Genomic DNA, 18,792 nt, shown 5'->3' on the forward strand with positions numbered 1-18,792 from the left:
ATCGTCTACTACCAGCAGCACATCATCGCCTACCACCTCATCAACTTCGTCATCAACAACCAGCAGTACGTCATCATCTACCACTTCATCAACGACATCATCTACCACCAGCAGCACATCTTCACCTACCACATCATCAACCACATCGTCTACTACCAGCAGCACATCATCGCCTACCACCTCATCAACTTCGTCATCAACAACCAGCAGCACATCGTCACCTACATCTTCGTCAACTTCATCATCAACAACCAGCAGTACAACATCGCCTACTACCTCTTCGACTACCAGTGTTACTGCTACAACAGGAGAAATTCGTGCTCCATCCAGTAGATCGACTGGTGTTACAAGTGCACTGTAAGTAGGGCAAAGTATATTTTTGCTGTTCGGAGTTTTGCTCACCTTTGCCTTCTCTGTGTATTCTGTTGATAATTTTTCTGAAGAATTTTGTTGTTAAGAGAACATATTTTTTGTTAGTTTTGATTTTTTGAATTTTGAGTTTTTTCTTAGATCAATTCTGTGCTTGATAGCACTTTTCAGCGTAATATCACATGATGATTTTTAGTTAAATGTTTAATAATTTTTTAATCGTAACTACAATTAAATGGATGATCACGATAATTTTCAAGGTTTTCCAGGTTCGTGACAATAAATCCATTATATTTCTGGCCTTGTCTGCAAACAACCGATTAGTAATGATAATAGCTCGAAAATAACTTTAACCTAGTCTAGCCATAACAACTTATAAAGACCATTAAGTAAAAGTAAAAGTATCAATTGGAGGGGTTATAATCTGTACGGGGAGGGGAGACAATTCAGTTCTAGATTTTGCAAAAGATTGCTATTAAAATGGCATATAAGTTAAAGTAACAATACAACGGCCGGATGTTTTGATGGTTGAGTATTTTAAAAGGCGCAAGTCGGACAAAATTTGCGTTCATCTTTTTTTCTTCCTTCATAATTTTGGATCAAGCTTTTTACCCCAAAATGATGTCTGATCATGGGAATCATTACAACTTCCCCTTGAAATAGTTATTGGATCTTTCCGTTTTTCGTTAGCCCCCCTCCATTCAGGTATAATTACGGTAATGGGAGCGAAGGGGGGGCTCTCCGCTACCTGACCACTAAACTAGAGGGCTCTAGTGCGAAAGATCCACCTCTTGTAAAGAGTGTAATTGTTTTGGCAGAATTCGATGGAATTCTCTTTATTTACCATCTTGCCTTTAGTTTTTCTTAAGTAAAAATAATAGTGAACTTCAAGTGAGTAACCGAGGTTTTCAGATTTTGGACAATTAATATTGCGTTTTTCGCGTATAAGTTTCATCGAAAGGCACCAGAACAAAAAAAACTTCTAATTAACTGAATTCCGATAACAACACCGCTTTCGCTTTAGCTCCCGGCCCAAGTTCAAATATCAAACTGAAAATTTAAAAATCAAATACGAATGTTTCTGTTGCGATGTTTAGATCGTCAACCACATCATCAACAACTAGCAGCACATCATCACCCACAACTTCATCGACTACATCATCAACAACTAGCAGCACATCATCACCTACCACTTCATCAACTTCATCATCAACAACTAGCAGCACATCATCACCTACAACTTCATCGACTACATCATCAACAACTAGCAGCACATCATCACCTACCACTTCATCAACTTCATCATCAACAACTAGCAGCACATCATCACCCACAACTTCATCGACTACATCATCAACAACCAGCAGCACATCATCACCCACAACTTCTTCAACCACATCATCAACAACTAGCAGCACATCATCACCCACAACTTCTTCAACCACATCATCAACAACTAGCAGCACATCATCACCTACCACTTCATCAACTTCATCATCAACAACTAGCAGCACATCATCACCTACAACTTCATCGACTACATCATCAACAACTAGCAGCACATCATCACCTACCACTTCATCAACTTCATCATCAACAACTAGCAGCACATCATCACCCACAACTTCATCGACTACATCATCAACAACCAGCAGCACATCATCACCTACCACTTCATCAACATCATCGTCAACAACTAGCAGCACTTCATCGCCCACCACTTCATCAACTTCATCATCAACAACTAGCAGCACATCATCACCTACAACTTCATCAACATCATCGTCAACAACTAGCAGCACTTCATCGCCCACCACCTCATCAACTTCATCATTAACAACTAGCAGTACATCATCACCTACCACTTCATCAACTACATCGTCTACAACCAGCAGTACATCATCGCCCACCACTTCATCAACTTCATCATCAACAACTAGCAGTACATCATCACCTACCACTTCATCAACTACATCTTCTACAACCAGCAGTACTTCATCACCTACCACTTCATCTACTACATCATCAACAACCAGCAGTACGTCATCACCTACCACTTCATCAACTACATCATCAACAACCAGCAGTACGTCATCACCTACCACTTCATCAACTACATCTTCTACAACCAGCAGTACCTCATCACCTACCAGTTCATCTACTACATCTTCTACAACCAGCAGTACATCATCGCCCACCACTTCATCAACTTCATCATCAACAACTAGCAGTACATCATCACCTACCACTTCATCAACTACATCTTCTACAACCAGCAGTACTTCATCACCTACCACTTCATCTACTACATCATCGACAACCAGCAGTACGTCATCACCTACCACTTCATCTACTACATCATCAACAACCAGCAGTACGTCATCACCTACCACTTCATCAACTACATCTTCTACAACCAGCAGTACCTCATCACCTACCAGTTCATCTACTACATCTTCTACAACCAGCAGTACAACATCGCCTACTACCTCTTCGACAACCAGTGTGACTGCTACAACAGGTGGAGTTCGGGCCCCGTCAAGTCGATCAACAGGTGTAACCAGTGCACTGTGAGTTTATCCCTTTTTTGTTTTTTTCTTGACGCTTTCAAGTTCTTTACTAACTTGTTAATTTTAAAAGAAAAAATAGTATATATTTAATTAGAGGACAATAGGTTACTCTCACTCCTTAAACCCCAATCCATGTGATTTGTATGCACACTGGTCCGGTTGAGAGGGCCAAAATGCTACAGCCCACGGAATTTCATTTTCAGCCTAACTATCGCCGATATGAGAAGTCCTCTTTTGATTCAAACTTTGCACCAGGGCTGAGGAATTTTGGCAAATTTATGTAAGATCTACACTTAGAAACGGCGAAATTTTCTTTTCAACGTGCTGAGCGTGAATCTTACATAAATTCAACGCATTCACCGACACTCTTACTTATTTTGAAATTTGAGCGTTGACACCTCGGCCCGGGGAGGTACTTAGAGTATTCTACAGTTTCTTACAAGAAAACCACTAGTTATGTCTTCTTTGTATGGGTTAAACTTGATGGTATGTACAAGCTTTTTCATCTGGTTTAGCCTTTTATGTACATCTACTCGATTTTTTGGAATATCGAGTATTTGTTGAACGGGCTTGCGTATGCTTGCTTAGACGATTTGAGGCAGTTCTCAATGTTTTCTGGAAACAAGTAAATTAGGTTTTCACCAAAAGAGTAAAGATCTTGAAACAAAAACTATGTTATTAATTATTGCGAATAATATGTTTACAATGTGAGATTGCGATTTCAGTGTTTGCTTTTGTAAACAAGTTTTAGTTTAATAGCTTAGTTTTAGTTTTAGATTTAAAAATTTCATCCCTGAATGCATCAGGGCCAATTCATAGTCTAAAAAGTCCGTCAATGGAACATAGTAATTTCATAGAAATCAAATTTCAATTCTATAGATCGTGGTAATTTCATGAAAGCGCATCCTATTGGCTGAAAGTTTGCAATCATTATATTATACGCAGCGAATATGCAAAGTATTTAAATAACACCATTTAACAATATTTTGTGTTACTGTGACTTAGAAATTAAACAGAGATCTTGCGCTTGCAGAATGGTGGAATATCAACCAATGTTCGGTTGGCAACGATATGTATGATTCAGTCTCCGATACTATCGACAAAATTTTTAAGGAACAAGCACCGATCCAGACTAAAAAATAAATGATATAAATTTTAAACACTCTCAGCCCTGGTTAACAAAAAATTAAATTATTTGATTGAACCAAAAATGTTTTTTCCAACAAATGGAAAAAAATGCTGACAATGAGGCGTACAAAGATTTTAAGCGTGTAAGAAAATTAGTTTATAGGAGAATAGGGGAGGCGCAAAACAATTATGGCACTATTTTTTCAAAAGACTACCAACAATCAAAGAAAAATACGAAACTCATTAAACATAAGATCAGTTCGATTGAAAAAGGCGTCAAGTTTGATAAAAATCGGATTAGATAGTGCCGAAATTTAAAGGGATCCGACAAACATCTTCAATAGTCTAATTAGATCATTTGCTAATCTAGAGGTTTTCAAAGATTCAGATATTGCATGTAAGTACCCTAATAAAATTCACATACCTGAATTCACATTCAGAGCTGTGAAAAGAAAAGAATTGTATTCAGTCATTGACTCGCTGGACAATAACGAAGCAGCAGAACCTGATGAATTATCAGTTCCTCTCATAAACTCATGCATTTTAGCTATAAAATTACATCTACAGTTCGCCTTAAACAAGTGCATAAGGGAAAAATTGTCCCAACTAAAAACTAGCCTCTGTATCACCTATTATTGAAACGATGGTAAATTTGATAGTACAAACTATCAACTAATTTCTGTAACTCTGAAATTTGCAAAGTTGTTTGAGCGCCTCCTTCTGACTCAGATGACAGATTTCATTGATATGCAAAAAAATTAATTAATGAGCAATTCAGATGTCAGAAAAAAATCAGCAACTGATGCAGTATTACAACTAAATGAAACAGTTACGTCTATTTTAGATCAAAGCAAAGAAACTGTTGCTATGTTTCTAGATCTTGCAAAGGCTTTTAATTCCATTTTGCATAGCATTTTTTTAAAAAACCTAATTTTATGGTTTTCCCTTGGAAGCGAAAGAACTGATCTTTCAACTTCTTGCTAACAGCAGACATTAATTAAAATTTAACCGCATGTTTTCTGATTGTAAAATTGTGAATCATGGTGTGCCACATGAAATTATTTTAGATCCCCTAGTTTTTCTTTGATATCTTAACGATTTATCATTTTTTATAAACATTAATTCGCAGAAGACACAAATGTTGTCTGTTGTGGAACGGAAAGTAATTAACATGGAAAATTCAAAGAAGTTTTCCAGAATACAGAGAAATATGTAGAAGAACAATTTTATTTTGAATACGAACAAAACCGATCTTATGTTTTTTCTTGCAAAATGTTTATTTTGGGATCCAATTTTTATATAAACAAAAATCTCACAACACTAAAATTTTGCAGATAATTTGGTTTTCAAATTGACAAGAACATTAAACTTGATGAGCAGCTGAATAAAACGTTAAAAAAGATGGCTCATGTTATAAGATAATTATACCTAATCAGATATTAATTTCCCCGGAACGCGCGCATTTTATTATTAAAATCTTTTGTGCTTTCATTCCTATAGTTCCCGGCAATCTTTTTTTCAAAATTCATCTGCAAAAGAAACTGAAACGCATTAATCGATAGATTAACTGGGGTATAAATGTATGCTTTCTACGCAAAATTTATGACAAATTACTTCTGATACAGACAGAGTTCCTGCAAGCTGAGCTAAGAATAGCAATAATGTCGCTTATCATATTTAATTATGACACAGCCAGACCTGAAAATTCTGCAAATTTTCACAGGTACTGGAGTCTTCATCAGCACAATCGAACAAAATAATTCAAAATGAGAATGTCAAAACCAACTGTGAAACGAATTCGATTGTTTGTCAATCGTACAAAAATGGGATAAGTTACCAAAACGGCTGCGGTTGGCAAAAAATGGAAACATTTTTCGGAAAACGTTGAATGATTTTTTGCTCTCACAACATGAAAAAGTTCCTTTGAATAGTAACGTAGGAATTTTTAAAAGTTTTTTTAGGAAGAAGCCAATGAGAATAAAATTACAGAATGTGATTGTTTAAAAAAACTGATTGATGTTTATAAGTTGTGCTTGAATGATTTGAAGTACTGTTTTTTTCAAGTATACTTAATCTTATGGTTAAAATTTTATTTTACTTGTTGCAAAAAAGACATAAGAAGACAGGCTCTTCAACGACAGATTGCGAGATTGATCCCTAACAGTCAATAAAATAGCAAAACAAGAAAAAGGACGTAGAAAGCATACAAGTGTACGAATGGCGACAAGAAATTAACGTTTATTTGATACTTGGAATAAGTTTTCATGGATCTTTCATGCTTCCGTCAGACTCAAACATATCCCATCAATGCATTGTCTGTGACTTGAGAAAAAATGGTAGGGAAACATCGACAATGCACCAATGGATTTTGTGAAGGCCGAGATTAACTAAAGTTCCCATAATTGTTAAGCAAACAAATCCAGCTCTGAATTGGACATATGTTACTCAAACTTTGGTGTACGATATATTTAAAGCCAAACAATTACGTCAATTTTTCACCAAAAACTTGACGTGGGTTTCCAATACAACACAACAATTCTTGACGTCAGTTTTGCATGGAAAAAATGACGTTTTTAATGCCGTCATAGCCAACCAATCAACGATGCAGTTTTGACATGTAGAGCAGTATAAATAGAGCTTGAAAAACTACCAAAAAGGAGCGGAAACTCGATAATTTTGTGATATTAAAATTGACATAAAGTGCGTATTAAAGCACAATTCCTCGAGCAGTAAATAACTGGTTACTGTGTCCTGTATCGACAAAATACTTGGGAAATAATTCAACTGTTGGCATCCCAAATTTTGACGTTTTCAAATTGTGAGTACAGAGAGCAAAACTCGACTTAAGTTAAGTTTAAATATTTTTGCAAAACAGGTCTTAGACATATATCTTTGTCTTCGATTTGTTCAGATATCGGAGTGAACTGGTATACATAAAAGAGATTGCGTTTTTTGTGATCTGTAGTAAACCCAGTCCAGTTTGATATTAAAAAAACTAAGATTAGCAGTTAGTTGTGAACTGAAATTGTAATGCAACGGTAAGAATATAACGGATATACAGTTACAAAAGCGAATAGCAAAAATTACAATATCCGGACAGATTTGTGGTCGCTGAAACGAACTGGGCGGTGTAAAGCTTTCCTCGTCATAAGTGGGAGAGCAGCTGTTACATTTGGTTCGCCGACCCGGACAGTGGAAGGCAAACTGCTGTCCAATCTGATGAAGAGAGTGTCAAAGGCACCCACTAAAGAAAATCAAACGAAACAACAACGCAACACCAGTGAGGCAGAGCGAAGAGTTCAATTCACTGAAGCAGCTATAGTCCCATACGATTGGCTAACCCTGCGTAAAAGCAAGAAGCAAAGCAAAAGCGAACAGCACCCAGGCAATTCAAGCACAATCAGCAGAGAACAGCTTCAGGCAACAGTTCAAAGGCACGACAACAAGCTTCAAGAGTTAGTGGACGAAGTCAACACTAAAAGAAGACTTGGTCAGAGAATAATTGCAGATTCAGACCGACCCAACAAACTAAAGGTACTCTATCAACAGACTGTTCATTTACTAGAGGAAGAAATACCCAAGCAATTGCAGGGTCGTAACCAACTTGCACCCTACCCAACAAACTTTCTTGAAGAACAACTACAGCAGGCAAGGGAGTGCAAAGCAAATCTGAATATTCATTGGCTTGCATATATAAGCAACGGCACGTAACCAGAAATGAATACAGAGCAAAGCAACACGAATCAAGCAGTGAACGAACGTGAGAGTAACAACAACTATCCAACGGACAATTCAGCTACCCAAACGCTACAAAACGGCACAATAACAAACGATCAGAATACGGAGAATATTTCTGAAACATCTTCAGCAAAGCAAAGGCGCGAAGAACGGAAGAAAAAGTTCGATATTGCGTTCGAATTACAGTTGCGGCTCGAACAGGCAAGGTTCGAGCGAAGGAATCTAGAGCTCGAGATGCAGATGAAGGAGTTGGAAACCAGGCATCAACTACTGGAACAAGAGCGTGAACTGGAGCGCAAAGTGAAAAGAACAACATTAGAGAATGATGATGCTCGTTCCCAATCAACTGGTGCTCGAGATAAATCACCCTTCAACTGGACCCCAAGGAGAAGAGATGTCTCTGACTGGGCCAGCAGGATCGACCCCCTTCTAACCCCAAGCAGTGCAAGAGCTCGCTTCGATGCAAACCCTGAACTGAACAGGCAGAGTCAGTTCTCACGATATCGAAACCGTTCATCAAGTGCTGAAGACAGGGACGTTTCCCCCAGAGCTGGATTACGATACAACAGTGGATATGCAGGTAGCAGTAACCTACCTAAGCTGAAGTTGAACAGCTTCGATGGAAACCCTCTCCAATGGCCGGAGTGGTCCAGTATGTTCATTGCTACGGTGGATAGACGACCAATACCAGACTCAGAGAAGACGAGCCATCTCAAGACCCCCCTGACAGGCAAGGCAAAGTCCGCGATATCTGGAATGGGCTACTCTGGGTAACTCTATGTTGCTGCTTGGAGCTTTCTGGAGAGGAGGTTTGGAAGGCCTCATGTGATCATCGATGCACAGTTGGAGAGTCTTCGCAAGGCTAGTCAGGTGAAACCACACGACTCAACAGGTCTGATCAGTTTCTCAGTTATTGTATCAAACTTTGTGAATGTGCTCAAAGAGTACAAGCAGATCGGCGATCTGCAATCAAGCTCGACACTGTATATGGCAGTAGATAAACTACCTCAAGTTCTCAAAGAGAAGTGGTGGTTCAATGTTGATGATAAAGATGAAGACTGGCCTGATCTGATTATGTTTGAAAAATGGCTATCACGACTAGCATTCGTGCATGAAGGGTTTTCAGCTTTCAAGGGAGAGCGCAAGGACGAAGACCGAAGAAGCACGAACAGAGACAACCGGTTTTCAAAGACATCGAACTTCAGTGCGAATTCAAAAGTCGAAGAAGTGAAGCAAATGCACAACGACCACTGCCCGCTAGCTGATGGCACTCACAAGATTTGGAACTATCCACTCTTCAGGAATATGAGTGTGAATGATCGGTATGCAGCAGTGAGGAAGCAACGCTTATGTTACGGATGTCTGGGCAAAGGACATGCAATCAAAGATTGTAAAGTCAATGCGTGCGGTATCAATGGATGCACCAAGAAGCACAACAGAATGCTACACTCAGGAAACCAAATGGACGAGGGCAATCACGCAGTCAACGTAAGCGCAGCAACAATCAACAAGAGTAACGAAGTTACGAGCTTTCTTCAGATAGTTCCTGTCTCAATACAGAGCGGTGGCAGCAGGCTGAACACATATGCTTTCCTCGATAGTGGATCAACGGTTTCATTCATCGATCAAAGTGTTCAACAGAAGTTACGAGCCCAAGGCACCGATGCAACACTCAACATAGCAGGCATACACGGAACGAAGGATCTGAAGACAGAAAAGATTCCTCTAAAAAAAGGGATTACATTCAAAGGTGCATTCAATCGAAGCGTTTGCACACCCGTCAATTTCGTTGGGAAACACAAACTATGACTACAGCAAGCTGAAGCAAAGCTTCAACCACTTGAGTGTTCTCCCAAACAAGAGCTTCAACTTGAAGGAAGTTGGCATCATCCTTGGTCAAGATGCTTACGAGCTACAACGCCCATTGGACTACAAGATAGGAACACAAAGTGAACCTTTCGCCGTTCTAACAGAATTAGGATGGGTAGTCAGTGGACCCATGACGGGAAAGAGAAGACAAAATGTTTGTCATTTTGCCTTCACAGAGGATGTGAAAGTGGCTGAGAATATCCAAACGTGGTGGGACATAGAAACATACGCCTCCAAAATCAACGTCGTCAGTCAGTCAAAGAAGGAACCGCAGGCACAAAAGATGCTAGAGTCTACGACGAAGTTTACAGGCGAGCGGTACGAAGTGGGAATGCTATGGAGTGAACCAGAGCCAAACCTGCCGGACAAGTACAGCTCAGCCTTGGGTCAGCTTTTCTCACTTGAGCGAAGATTCCAAAAGGACCCAAACCCAAACCTGAAAAGTTTGTATCAACACTCAATAGATACCGATGTTGAAAAGGGATTCGTAAAGATACTGGAGGAATCCGAAGTGAAAGGCACCTTCGGGAAGGAATGGTATTTGCCTCATCATTCTGTGCTAAACCCGAACAAGCCTGGCAAAGTAAGACGTGTTTGCAATGCGGCATCAAAGTACAAAGAAGTATGCCTAAACGACAAGCTACTAGCAGGACCCGATCTACTACATGGATTGATCGGAAGGATATTCAGATTTCGTGAGGGACCAATAGCCCTAACAGCGGATATCGAATCATTGTTTCTGCAAGTACAAGTTCCCGAACAGGACAGAAGTTGCTTGAGGTTTCTGTGGCGTCCAAGAACTAACGAACCTGTTCAAATATACGAATATCAGCGACACGTATATAGAGCTGAGAGTTCCCAACACGTGCAAATTACGCTCTCAAGCGAGCGGGACTGGACAATGAAGAAATGTATCCAATAGCAGCAAAGGCAATACAACAACTTCTACATGGACGATTTCATCAAATCAGTAGAAACCCCTGAAGAAGCAATCGAGGTCTTTAATCAGTTACAACCTCTTCTCTCTCAACACGGATTTGAGCTGAAGAAGTGGATAAGCAACAACGATGAGGTTACCGAAGCAATCCCAAAGGACTTGAAGTCGATCAGCAACACAAAGCAAGTCGAGGTGGAACCCAACGCCGAGGGATCTTCAGTGCTTGGACTACAGTGGACTGTTACTGACGATAGTCTTCAAGTGTGTAGAGGTACAAACAAAGAAGTTGAAACTCCAATAACTCAGAGGAAGATTCTGTCACTTGTCTCTTCAGTATTTGACCCGATCAGATTGTTTGCTCCGTTCAGTGTTCACATGAGACGACTACTAAAAGGCATTTGGACTAAGAATGGACAACATTGGGACAAAGAAGTGGAGCCTGGTGAGGAAGCAGAATTTCTAAGGTTGAAAGAACAACTTCCAATTGTAGCTGAAACAAGCATTGCTAGAAGGTACTTCTATACAGCAAGGGACAAAATTGAACTTCATGTGTTTGCCGACGCATCTGAAGACACGATGTGCGCAGTGGCCTATCTACGTTCACAACCCAAAGAGTACTCAGCCGACTTAGCCTTTGTAATTGGAAAATGCAGGGTGGCCCCGATGAGGCATCTTTCAATACACCGCTTGGAACTGCAAGCAGCGGTGATGGCAGTGAGGTTGAAGGAACAGATAGTCAAGGAACATGAGATGAAGATAAGCAGTTGCAGTTTTTGGTCAGACTCAACTACAGTATTACAGTGGATACACAGCTCCCATCGTAAGCAGCAAGTGTTTGTGGCCAATCGAGTTGCTGAGATACTGGATACAACTGATGTTTCACAGTGGAAACATGTGAGCGGTATCAACAACCCAGCTGACATTGGCACGAGAGCAATCAACATTGAAGAACTCAAGAGGAGTGAGTGGCTCACTGGGCCGGCCTGATTGAAGCGACCAGAAAGTGTATGGCCAGAGCAAGTGAACCTAGTCTTCGCCTCAGATGAAGAGAATATACCCGCATCGGTCTTTGCAACACAGACTGTAGAGAAGAAAGCTGTTATTCAGTGGGAACGATTCAGTAACTTCAACAGGCTGGTGAATGCAGTGGCATATGTGCGGCGAGCCAGGAGCAAACACAAACCAGCAACACTTATAGTAAGCGTTGAAGAACAAGAAAAAGCAAAAGCAACAATCTTCAAGCTACTACAGCAAGAACAGTTTAGTGAAGAGATGAAATCTCTCAGGGCTGACAAGGAAATTCCAAAAAGCAGCAAAATCCTACAATTCTCACCCTTTCTAGATGAAGAGGGGCTTATTCGAGCCAAAGGCAGAATAGGCAAAACTCAATTGGACTCCGATGCAAAGCATCCAATATTGCTACATTGGAAACATCATGCAGTTGAATTATTCTTGCGAAACGAGCACAAGAACAATCAGCATGAAGGCACTGAGCATGTAAGAAACATTGTTCAGCAGAAGATGTGGATCCTAGTCATACGAAATGCCTTGCGATCAATCAAGAACAAGTGTGCAACCTGCAGAAAGGGCAGAGCACAAACGATAGCACCAGTAATGGCAGATCTACCCGAAGAACGGCTAGATGCTTCAACAGCCTTTACAAATGTTGGATTGGACTACTTCGGCCCTTTCATTGTGAAGATTGGGCGAAGGAACGAAAAGCGATGGTGTTGTCTGTTCACATGTCTAACTGTGAGAGCGGTGCATATAGAGGTTGTACCCAAGATAGACACAGATAGTTGTCTCAATGCAATTATGAGGTTTATTGATCGAAGAGGCAAACCAAGTACAATGATCAGCGACAACGGGACAAACTTTGTTGGAGCTGAAAGAGAATTTGTAGAATATGTTGCAGCATGGAACAAAGAGAGGATCGAAGAACATTTGATTCAACAAGGGATCAGATGGAAGTTCAACCCACCCGCAGCACCTGACTTTAGAGGAGTATGGGAGCGGCTGGTCAGAAGCTGCAAGAAAGCATTGTATGCAGTGTTGGGGAACAGATCAGTCACCGAGGACGTTCTATCAACTACGATGTATATTGTGGAACAAACGATGAACGCAAGACTTCGGTCAGTTCAGATGCTAAGGACTTAGAAGCATTGACAACTAATCACTTCTTGCTTGGCAACAAGAACATTTGCCTACCCTATCTACCATGCGCAGAGGAATTTGTTGACCACAGAAAACTCTTTCGACAAACTCAAGCATATGCAAATCTCATCTGGGACAGATTTCGTAAAGAATACTTGCCAACTTTGAATAACCGGCAAAAGTGGAGATCTACGACGAACGAAAACTTTAAAGAAGGAGATCTCGTTTGGTTGATCGAAGAGAGTGACAAGCGAGGATACTACAAACTGAGTCGAGTTGTGGAGACCATGGGAGGGTCTGACGGAGTGATTCGATCAACGAAAGTTAGAACGAACGCCGGAGTTTACAAGAGACCAGTAGTGAAGCTCGCCCCTGTACTGCCAAACGAGAAAGATGTTTTCACTAAGGAAAACAGGGCCGGCGATGTGAAGGCCGAGCTTAACTAAAGTTCCCATATTTGTTAAGCAAACAAATCCAGCTCTGAATTGGACATATGTTACTCAAACTTTGGTGTACGATATATTTAAAGCCAAACAATTACGTCAATTTTTCACCAAAAACTTGACGTAGATTTCCAATACAACACAACAATTCCTGACGTCAGTTTTGCATGGAAAAGTGACGTTTTTAATGCCGTCATAGCCAACCAATCAACGATGCAGTTTTGACATGTAGAGCAGTATAAATAGAGCTTGAAAAACTACCAAAAAGGAGCGGAAACTCGATAATTTTGTGATATTAAAATTGACATAAAGTGCGTATTGAAGCACAATTCCTCGAGCAGTAAATAACTGGTTACTGTGTCCTGTATCGACAAAATACTTGGGAAATAATTCAACTGTTGGCATCCCAAATTTTGACGATTTCAAATCGTGAGTACAGAGAGCAAAACTCGACTTAAGTTAAGTTTAAATATTTTTGCAAAACAGGTCTTAGACATATATCTTTGTCTTCGATTTGTTCAGATATCGGAGTGAACTGGTATACATAAAAAAGATTGCGTTTTTTGTGATCTGTAGTAAACCCAGTCCAGTTTGATATTGAAAAAACTAAGATTAGCAGTTAGTTGTGAACTGAAATTGTAATGCAACGGTAAGAATATAGCGGATATACAGTTACAAAAGCGAATAGCAAAAAACACAATATCCGGACAGATTTGTTGCCGCTGAAACGAACTGGGCGGTGTAAAGCTTTCCTCGTCATAAGTGGGAGAACAGCCGTTACAGAGTTGTTATAAAAATAACTATGATCTATCGATGAAATTCAGTGGGAGCCCAACCCGGGTTGCAGCATGATGGTTGATTATTATTGTCACCCTTTGATAGGGGATATTTCTTCAATAAATACTCAACAGATGAGAGGCGAATAAATAAATTGCCTATAACTTGACGGAGTCGATACAGAAAGAGAAATTAATTGAAATAAATTGAATGAAAGTGACTTTCAAAATGCAGTTGATAGATTATTAAGTTGAACCATTCGTATGATAGTTATTAACCAAGTAATTTATTTTTTGACGAAGATCGCAACTAGCATAAGATGGGAGCTACCTCCTTTAAAAATTGTCTGAAGAATCATGGAAGAAAACTAGACAACAAGGAAAATACCGTTTGAAAAAATGGTATCAGGTTACGTTGGTTCTCTTTTCTTCGTTTTTTAATCGTAAAGTGAATGATCCAGATTGTTTAGGTTGCCGATTGTATTTTTCATCATTCTCTTTAGAAAACAGCTGCAGACCTTTTAAGAGTGTTGTGGAGTAACTTAAACTAAAATTGCTTTTCGTTACTGAGTTTACTTTAAAGGCACGTAATTTACAGCCTGAAAACTTCTCAGGCTTATGACAGAATATCATCAAACTAATTGCTTAAATTTATAATCTTAGTTCATAATCAGAAAGGCTTTTTAGGAGATTGCTAATGTGTATAAAATGCATTTGTCTACACGCGCTTTTTCATTTATTAATTTATTTGAAAATCTGTAATTATCAAACTTAAAGAGTAGTTTCCGAAAAGTAGATCTCTCTAGATTTTCACCTATCATTTTTGGCGACCTTGAAAGTTGAAAGTTTGAAAAAAAAATATTTATTCCGTTTTTGCAGCAACCTTCTTCCGGAAAATTTTATTTAAAAATCTATTTAAAAATGGAACTACTACAACGATCACCTATAAGTTAATCTGTACCGCAATATTTTCGCATTTAGATCGTCTACTACGAGTTCCACGACAAGCAGTACATCATCACCTACAACTTCATCAACTTCATCATCAACAACAAGCAGTACATCATCACCTACAACTTCATCAACTTCAACATCAACAACAAGCAGTACATCATCACCTACCACTTCATCTACTTCATCATCAACAACAAGCAGTACATCATCACCTACAACTTCATCAACCTCATCATCAACAACAAGCAGTACATCATCACCTACCACTTCATCTACTTCATCATCAACAACAAGCAGTACATCATCACCTACCACATCATCCACCACTTCATCAACAACCAGCAGTACATCATCACCTACCACTTCATCAACTACATCTTCTACAACCAGCAGTACATCATCACCTACTACTTCATCTACTTCATCATCAACAACCAGCAGTACTTCATCACCTACCACTTCATCTACTTCATCATCGACAACAAGCAGTACATCATCACCTACCACTTCATCTACGTCATCATCAACAACAAGCAGTACATCATCACCTACCACTTCATCAACTACATCATCAACAACCAGCAGTACTTCGTCACCTACCACTTCATCGACTACATCATCAACAACCAGCAGTACATCATCACCTACCACTTCGTCAACTACATCCTCTACAACCAGCAGTACATCATCACCTACCACTTCATCAACTACATCATCAACAACCAGCAGTACATCATCCCCTACCACATCATCCACCACTTCATCAACAACCAGCAGTACATCATCGCCTACCACATCATCAACCACCTCATCAACAACCAGCAGTACATCATCACCTACCACTTCATCAACTACATCATCTACAACCAGCAGTACATCATCACCTACCACTTCGTCAACTACATCATCTACAACAAGCAGTACATCATCACCAACCACTTCATCAACTACATCTTCTACAACAAGCAGTACATCATCACCTACCACTTCATCAACTACATCTTCAACAACAAGCAGTACATCATCACCTACCACGTCATCTACGTCATCATCAACAACAAGCAGTACATCATCACCTACCACTTCATCAACTACATCATCAACAACCAGCAGTACTTCGTCGCCTACCACTTCATCAACTACATCATCAACAACCAGCAGTACTTCGTCACCTACAACTTCATCAACTACATCTTCTACAACAAGCAGTACATCATCACCTACCACTTCATCAACTACATCTTCAACAACAAGCAGTACATCATCACCTACCACGTCATCTACGTCATCTTCTACAACAAGCAGTACATCATCATCTACCACGTCATTCACGTCATCATCAACAACAAGCAGTACATCATCACCCACCACTTCATCAACTACATCATCAACAACCAGCAGTACTTCGTCACCTACAACTTCATCAACTACATCATCAACTACCAGCAGTACATCATCACCTACCACTTCGTCAACTACATCCTCTACAACCAGCAGTACTTCATCACCTACTACTTCATCAACTACATCATCAACAACCAGCAGTACATCATCCCCTACCACATCATCCACCACTTCATCAACAACCAGCAGTACATCATCACCTACCACATCATCAACCAGCTCATCAACAACCAGCAGTACATCATCACCTACCACTTCTTCAACTTCATCATCTACAACAAGCAGTACATCATCACCTACCACTTCATCAACTACATCTTCTACAACAAGCAGTACATCATCACCTACCACTTCATCAACTACATCTTCTACAACAAGCAGTACATCATCACCTACCACTTCATCAACTTCATCATCAACAACTAGCAGTACATCATCACATACCACTTCATCAACTACATCTTCTACAACAAGCAGTACATCGTCACCTACCACTTCTTCAACTACATCTTCTACAACCAGCAGTACAACGTCACCTACTACCTCTTCGACTACCAGTGTGACTGCTACAACAGGTGGAGTTCGGGTGCCATCAAGTCGATCAACAGGGGTAACAAGTGCATTGTGAGTTATCAAGTTTTTTTTGCTTTCAAGTTCTTAACTTACATGTTAAATTTAAAAGAACATATTGTATATTGTCAACTACAGGAAAATTTTTCAATCTCACTCCTTGAACCACAATCCACGGAATTTCAGTTTTAGCCTAACGATCGCCGATATGAGAAGTCCTCTTTTGATTAAAACTTTTGACCAGTGCTGAGGGTTTTTGGCAAAGTTATGTGAGATCTATACTTAGATCTATAACTTTTTGTTCAACGTTCTGAGGGTGGATCTTACATAAAGTCAACGCAGTCACTAACAATTTTACTTGATTTTGAACTTTTAGCGTTGACACCTCGGCCCGGGGAGCTACTTAGAGTATTCTACAGTTTCCTACAAGAAAAACACTTTTTATATCAACTTTTTATATGTTGATCTGCATGTTAATTAAAAGTTTTTTTCATCTGGTTTCGAATTTTATGTAAATTTACTAAATTTTTTTAGAATTTATTGCGTCGAGGAGGTTCTTGAAAACTTTTTAAGTTACATACTGAAAAGATCCAGACATGGGTTTGCCAGTTTTCTCTAAGCAGCATTAAGTTGAGTTGCAAACTATGATTGGACTGTTTGGAAAGAAACAGAGTGGGCAAAATTGATAATATTAATAGATGCGTAGTGATCAATTAGAGCAGATTTCTCATATGACTCAACTGTTTGCTCTGGGTACCTTTTGAAAAAAAATGTTGCAACAATGAAGAACCATATAAGAAAACTAGAAAACTAATGAAAGGAAATTCTAAACTCTGTAGACAAAATTATCAGCTTAGTACGCTGCACAATTACCACGAGCGATAGCTTTGACAAGTTTTCATCCATGGAACACTTTTTCTATAAATTATATCTAAATGTAGCGTTGAACGCGGTTAATGTGTCGAAAAAAAAAGAATTCACCGCTAAGAATAGCAACTCTGAGAAAAATTCACCGCCAAAAATCACTCTAAATATTTTGCGGTGAATTTTTTGTAAGATTCGCGGTTTTTAGCGGTGAAATTTTAATTTTCACCGCTTCCCGTTGGCAGTGGTGAATTTTTTTTTTCACCGTTTAAGCTGTGAAAATAAATAAAATCACCGCTGAAAACCAAAAATCTCGCAAAATTTCAACGCATTTAATTTCCATAACTTTTATTGAATCTGATTTTAATTCAAATGAAATAGCTTCGAATTAAGTGACAGATTGCGCAGTGGAATAAGAAGCTGCTGCAAATCTTACAAAAATTCACCGCTAAAAACAGCAAATCTTACAAAAATTCACCGCTTTCACCGCTTTCATCGCAAAAAGATGAGTGCGTTTTGCGATAAATTTTTTTTCGCCGCTATTCACCGCAATTCTTACATTACTTTTTCGTCAAAACCTCGACCCGGGAACAGATATAATGCAACGTTTTTTTTGTGTTTATTCCTTACAATTACCACTTCAAAGCAACCCCTGTTAAAATTATAAGTCCAAAAATAGATTTGGTATATTGTTTGAGACATATTGTTTGCGTTTGTATATGTGCATAATTCTTAAATTTGGCTTTTCAATTTTTTTTAACTTTAAGGTAATTTTTTGATGTAGTTGAGGTTTTCCTTCGATTATCAAATCAAAGTATTTATTGATCATTGGATTTTTTTTATGGAAATGCCTAAATCCAACATGAAATCAAATTACCCAAGCAAGTAATCATCGTGTCAAGTCTCCTACATTTTACTTTGAAAAAAATTCAGCTTTCCACTTTTTAGTTTTATTCAAGATTCAAAATTTTTTATTGTCGATTTTAATTAACTCCGGTTATCGTACGCGCAAAAAT

The 18,792-nt window shown here is 39.2% G+C and overlaps 1 protein-coding gene across 1 annotated transcript; it reads left to right on the top strand.

Moving 5' to 3' along the window:
* Positions 1 to 1,458: 1,458 nt before the first annotated feature.
* Positions 1,459 to 16,900, top strand: LOC142350963 (uncharacterized). Its single transcript, XM_075402989.1, has 4 exons — positions 1,459 to 2,407; positions 2,505 to 2,521; positions 2,598 to 2,939; positions 14,966 to 16,900. The coding sequence occupies exons 1-4, from the start codon at positions 1,459 to 1,461 to the stop codon at positions 16,766 to 16,768; spliced, it is 3,111 nt and encodes a 1,036-aa protein (XP_075259104.1). The 3' UTR covers positions 16,769 to 16,900.
* The last annotated feature ends 1,892 nt before the right edge of the window (positions 16,901 to 18,792 follow it).

The sequence above is a fragment of the Convolutriloba macropyga genome, chromosome 12 (genome assembly GCF_964194025.1).
Source record: "Convolutriloba macropyga chromosome 12, txConMacr16.3, whole genome shotgun sequence".
Lineage (NCBI taxonomy): Eukaryota > Metazoa > Xenacoelomorpha > Acoela > Convolutidae > Convolutriloba > Convolutriloba macropyga.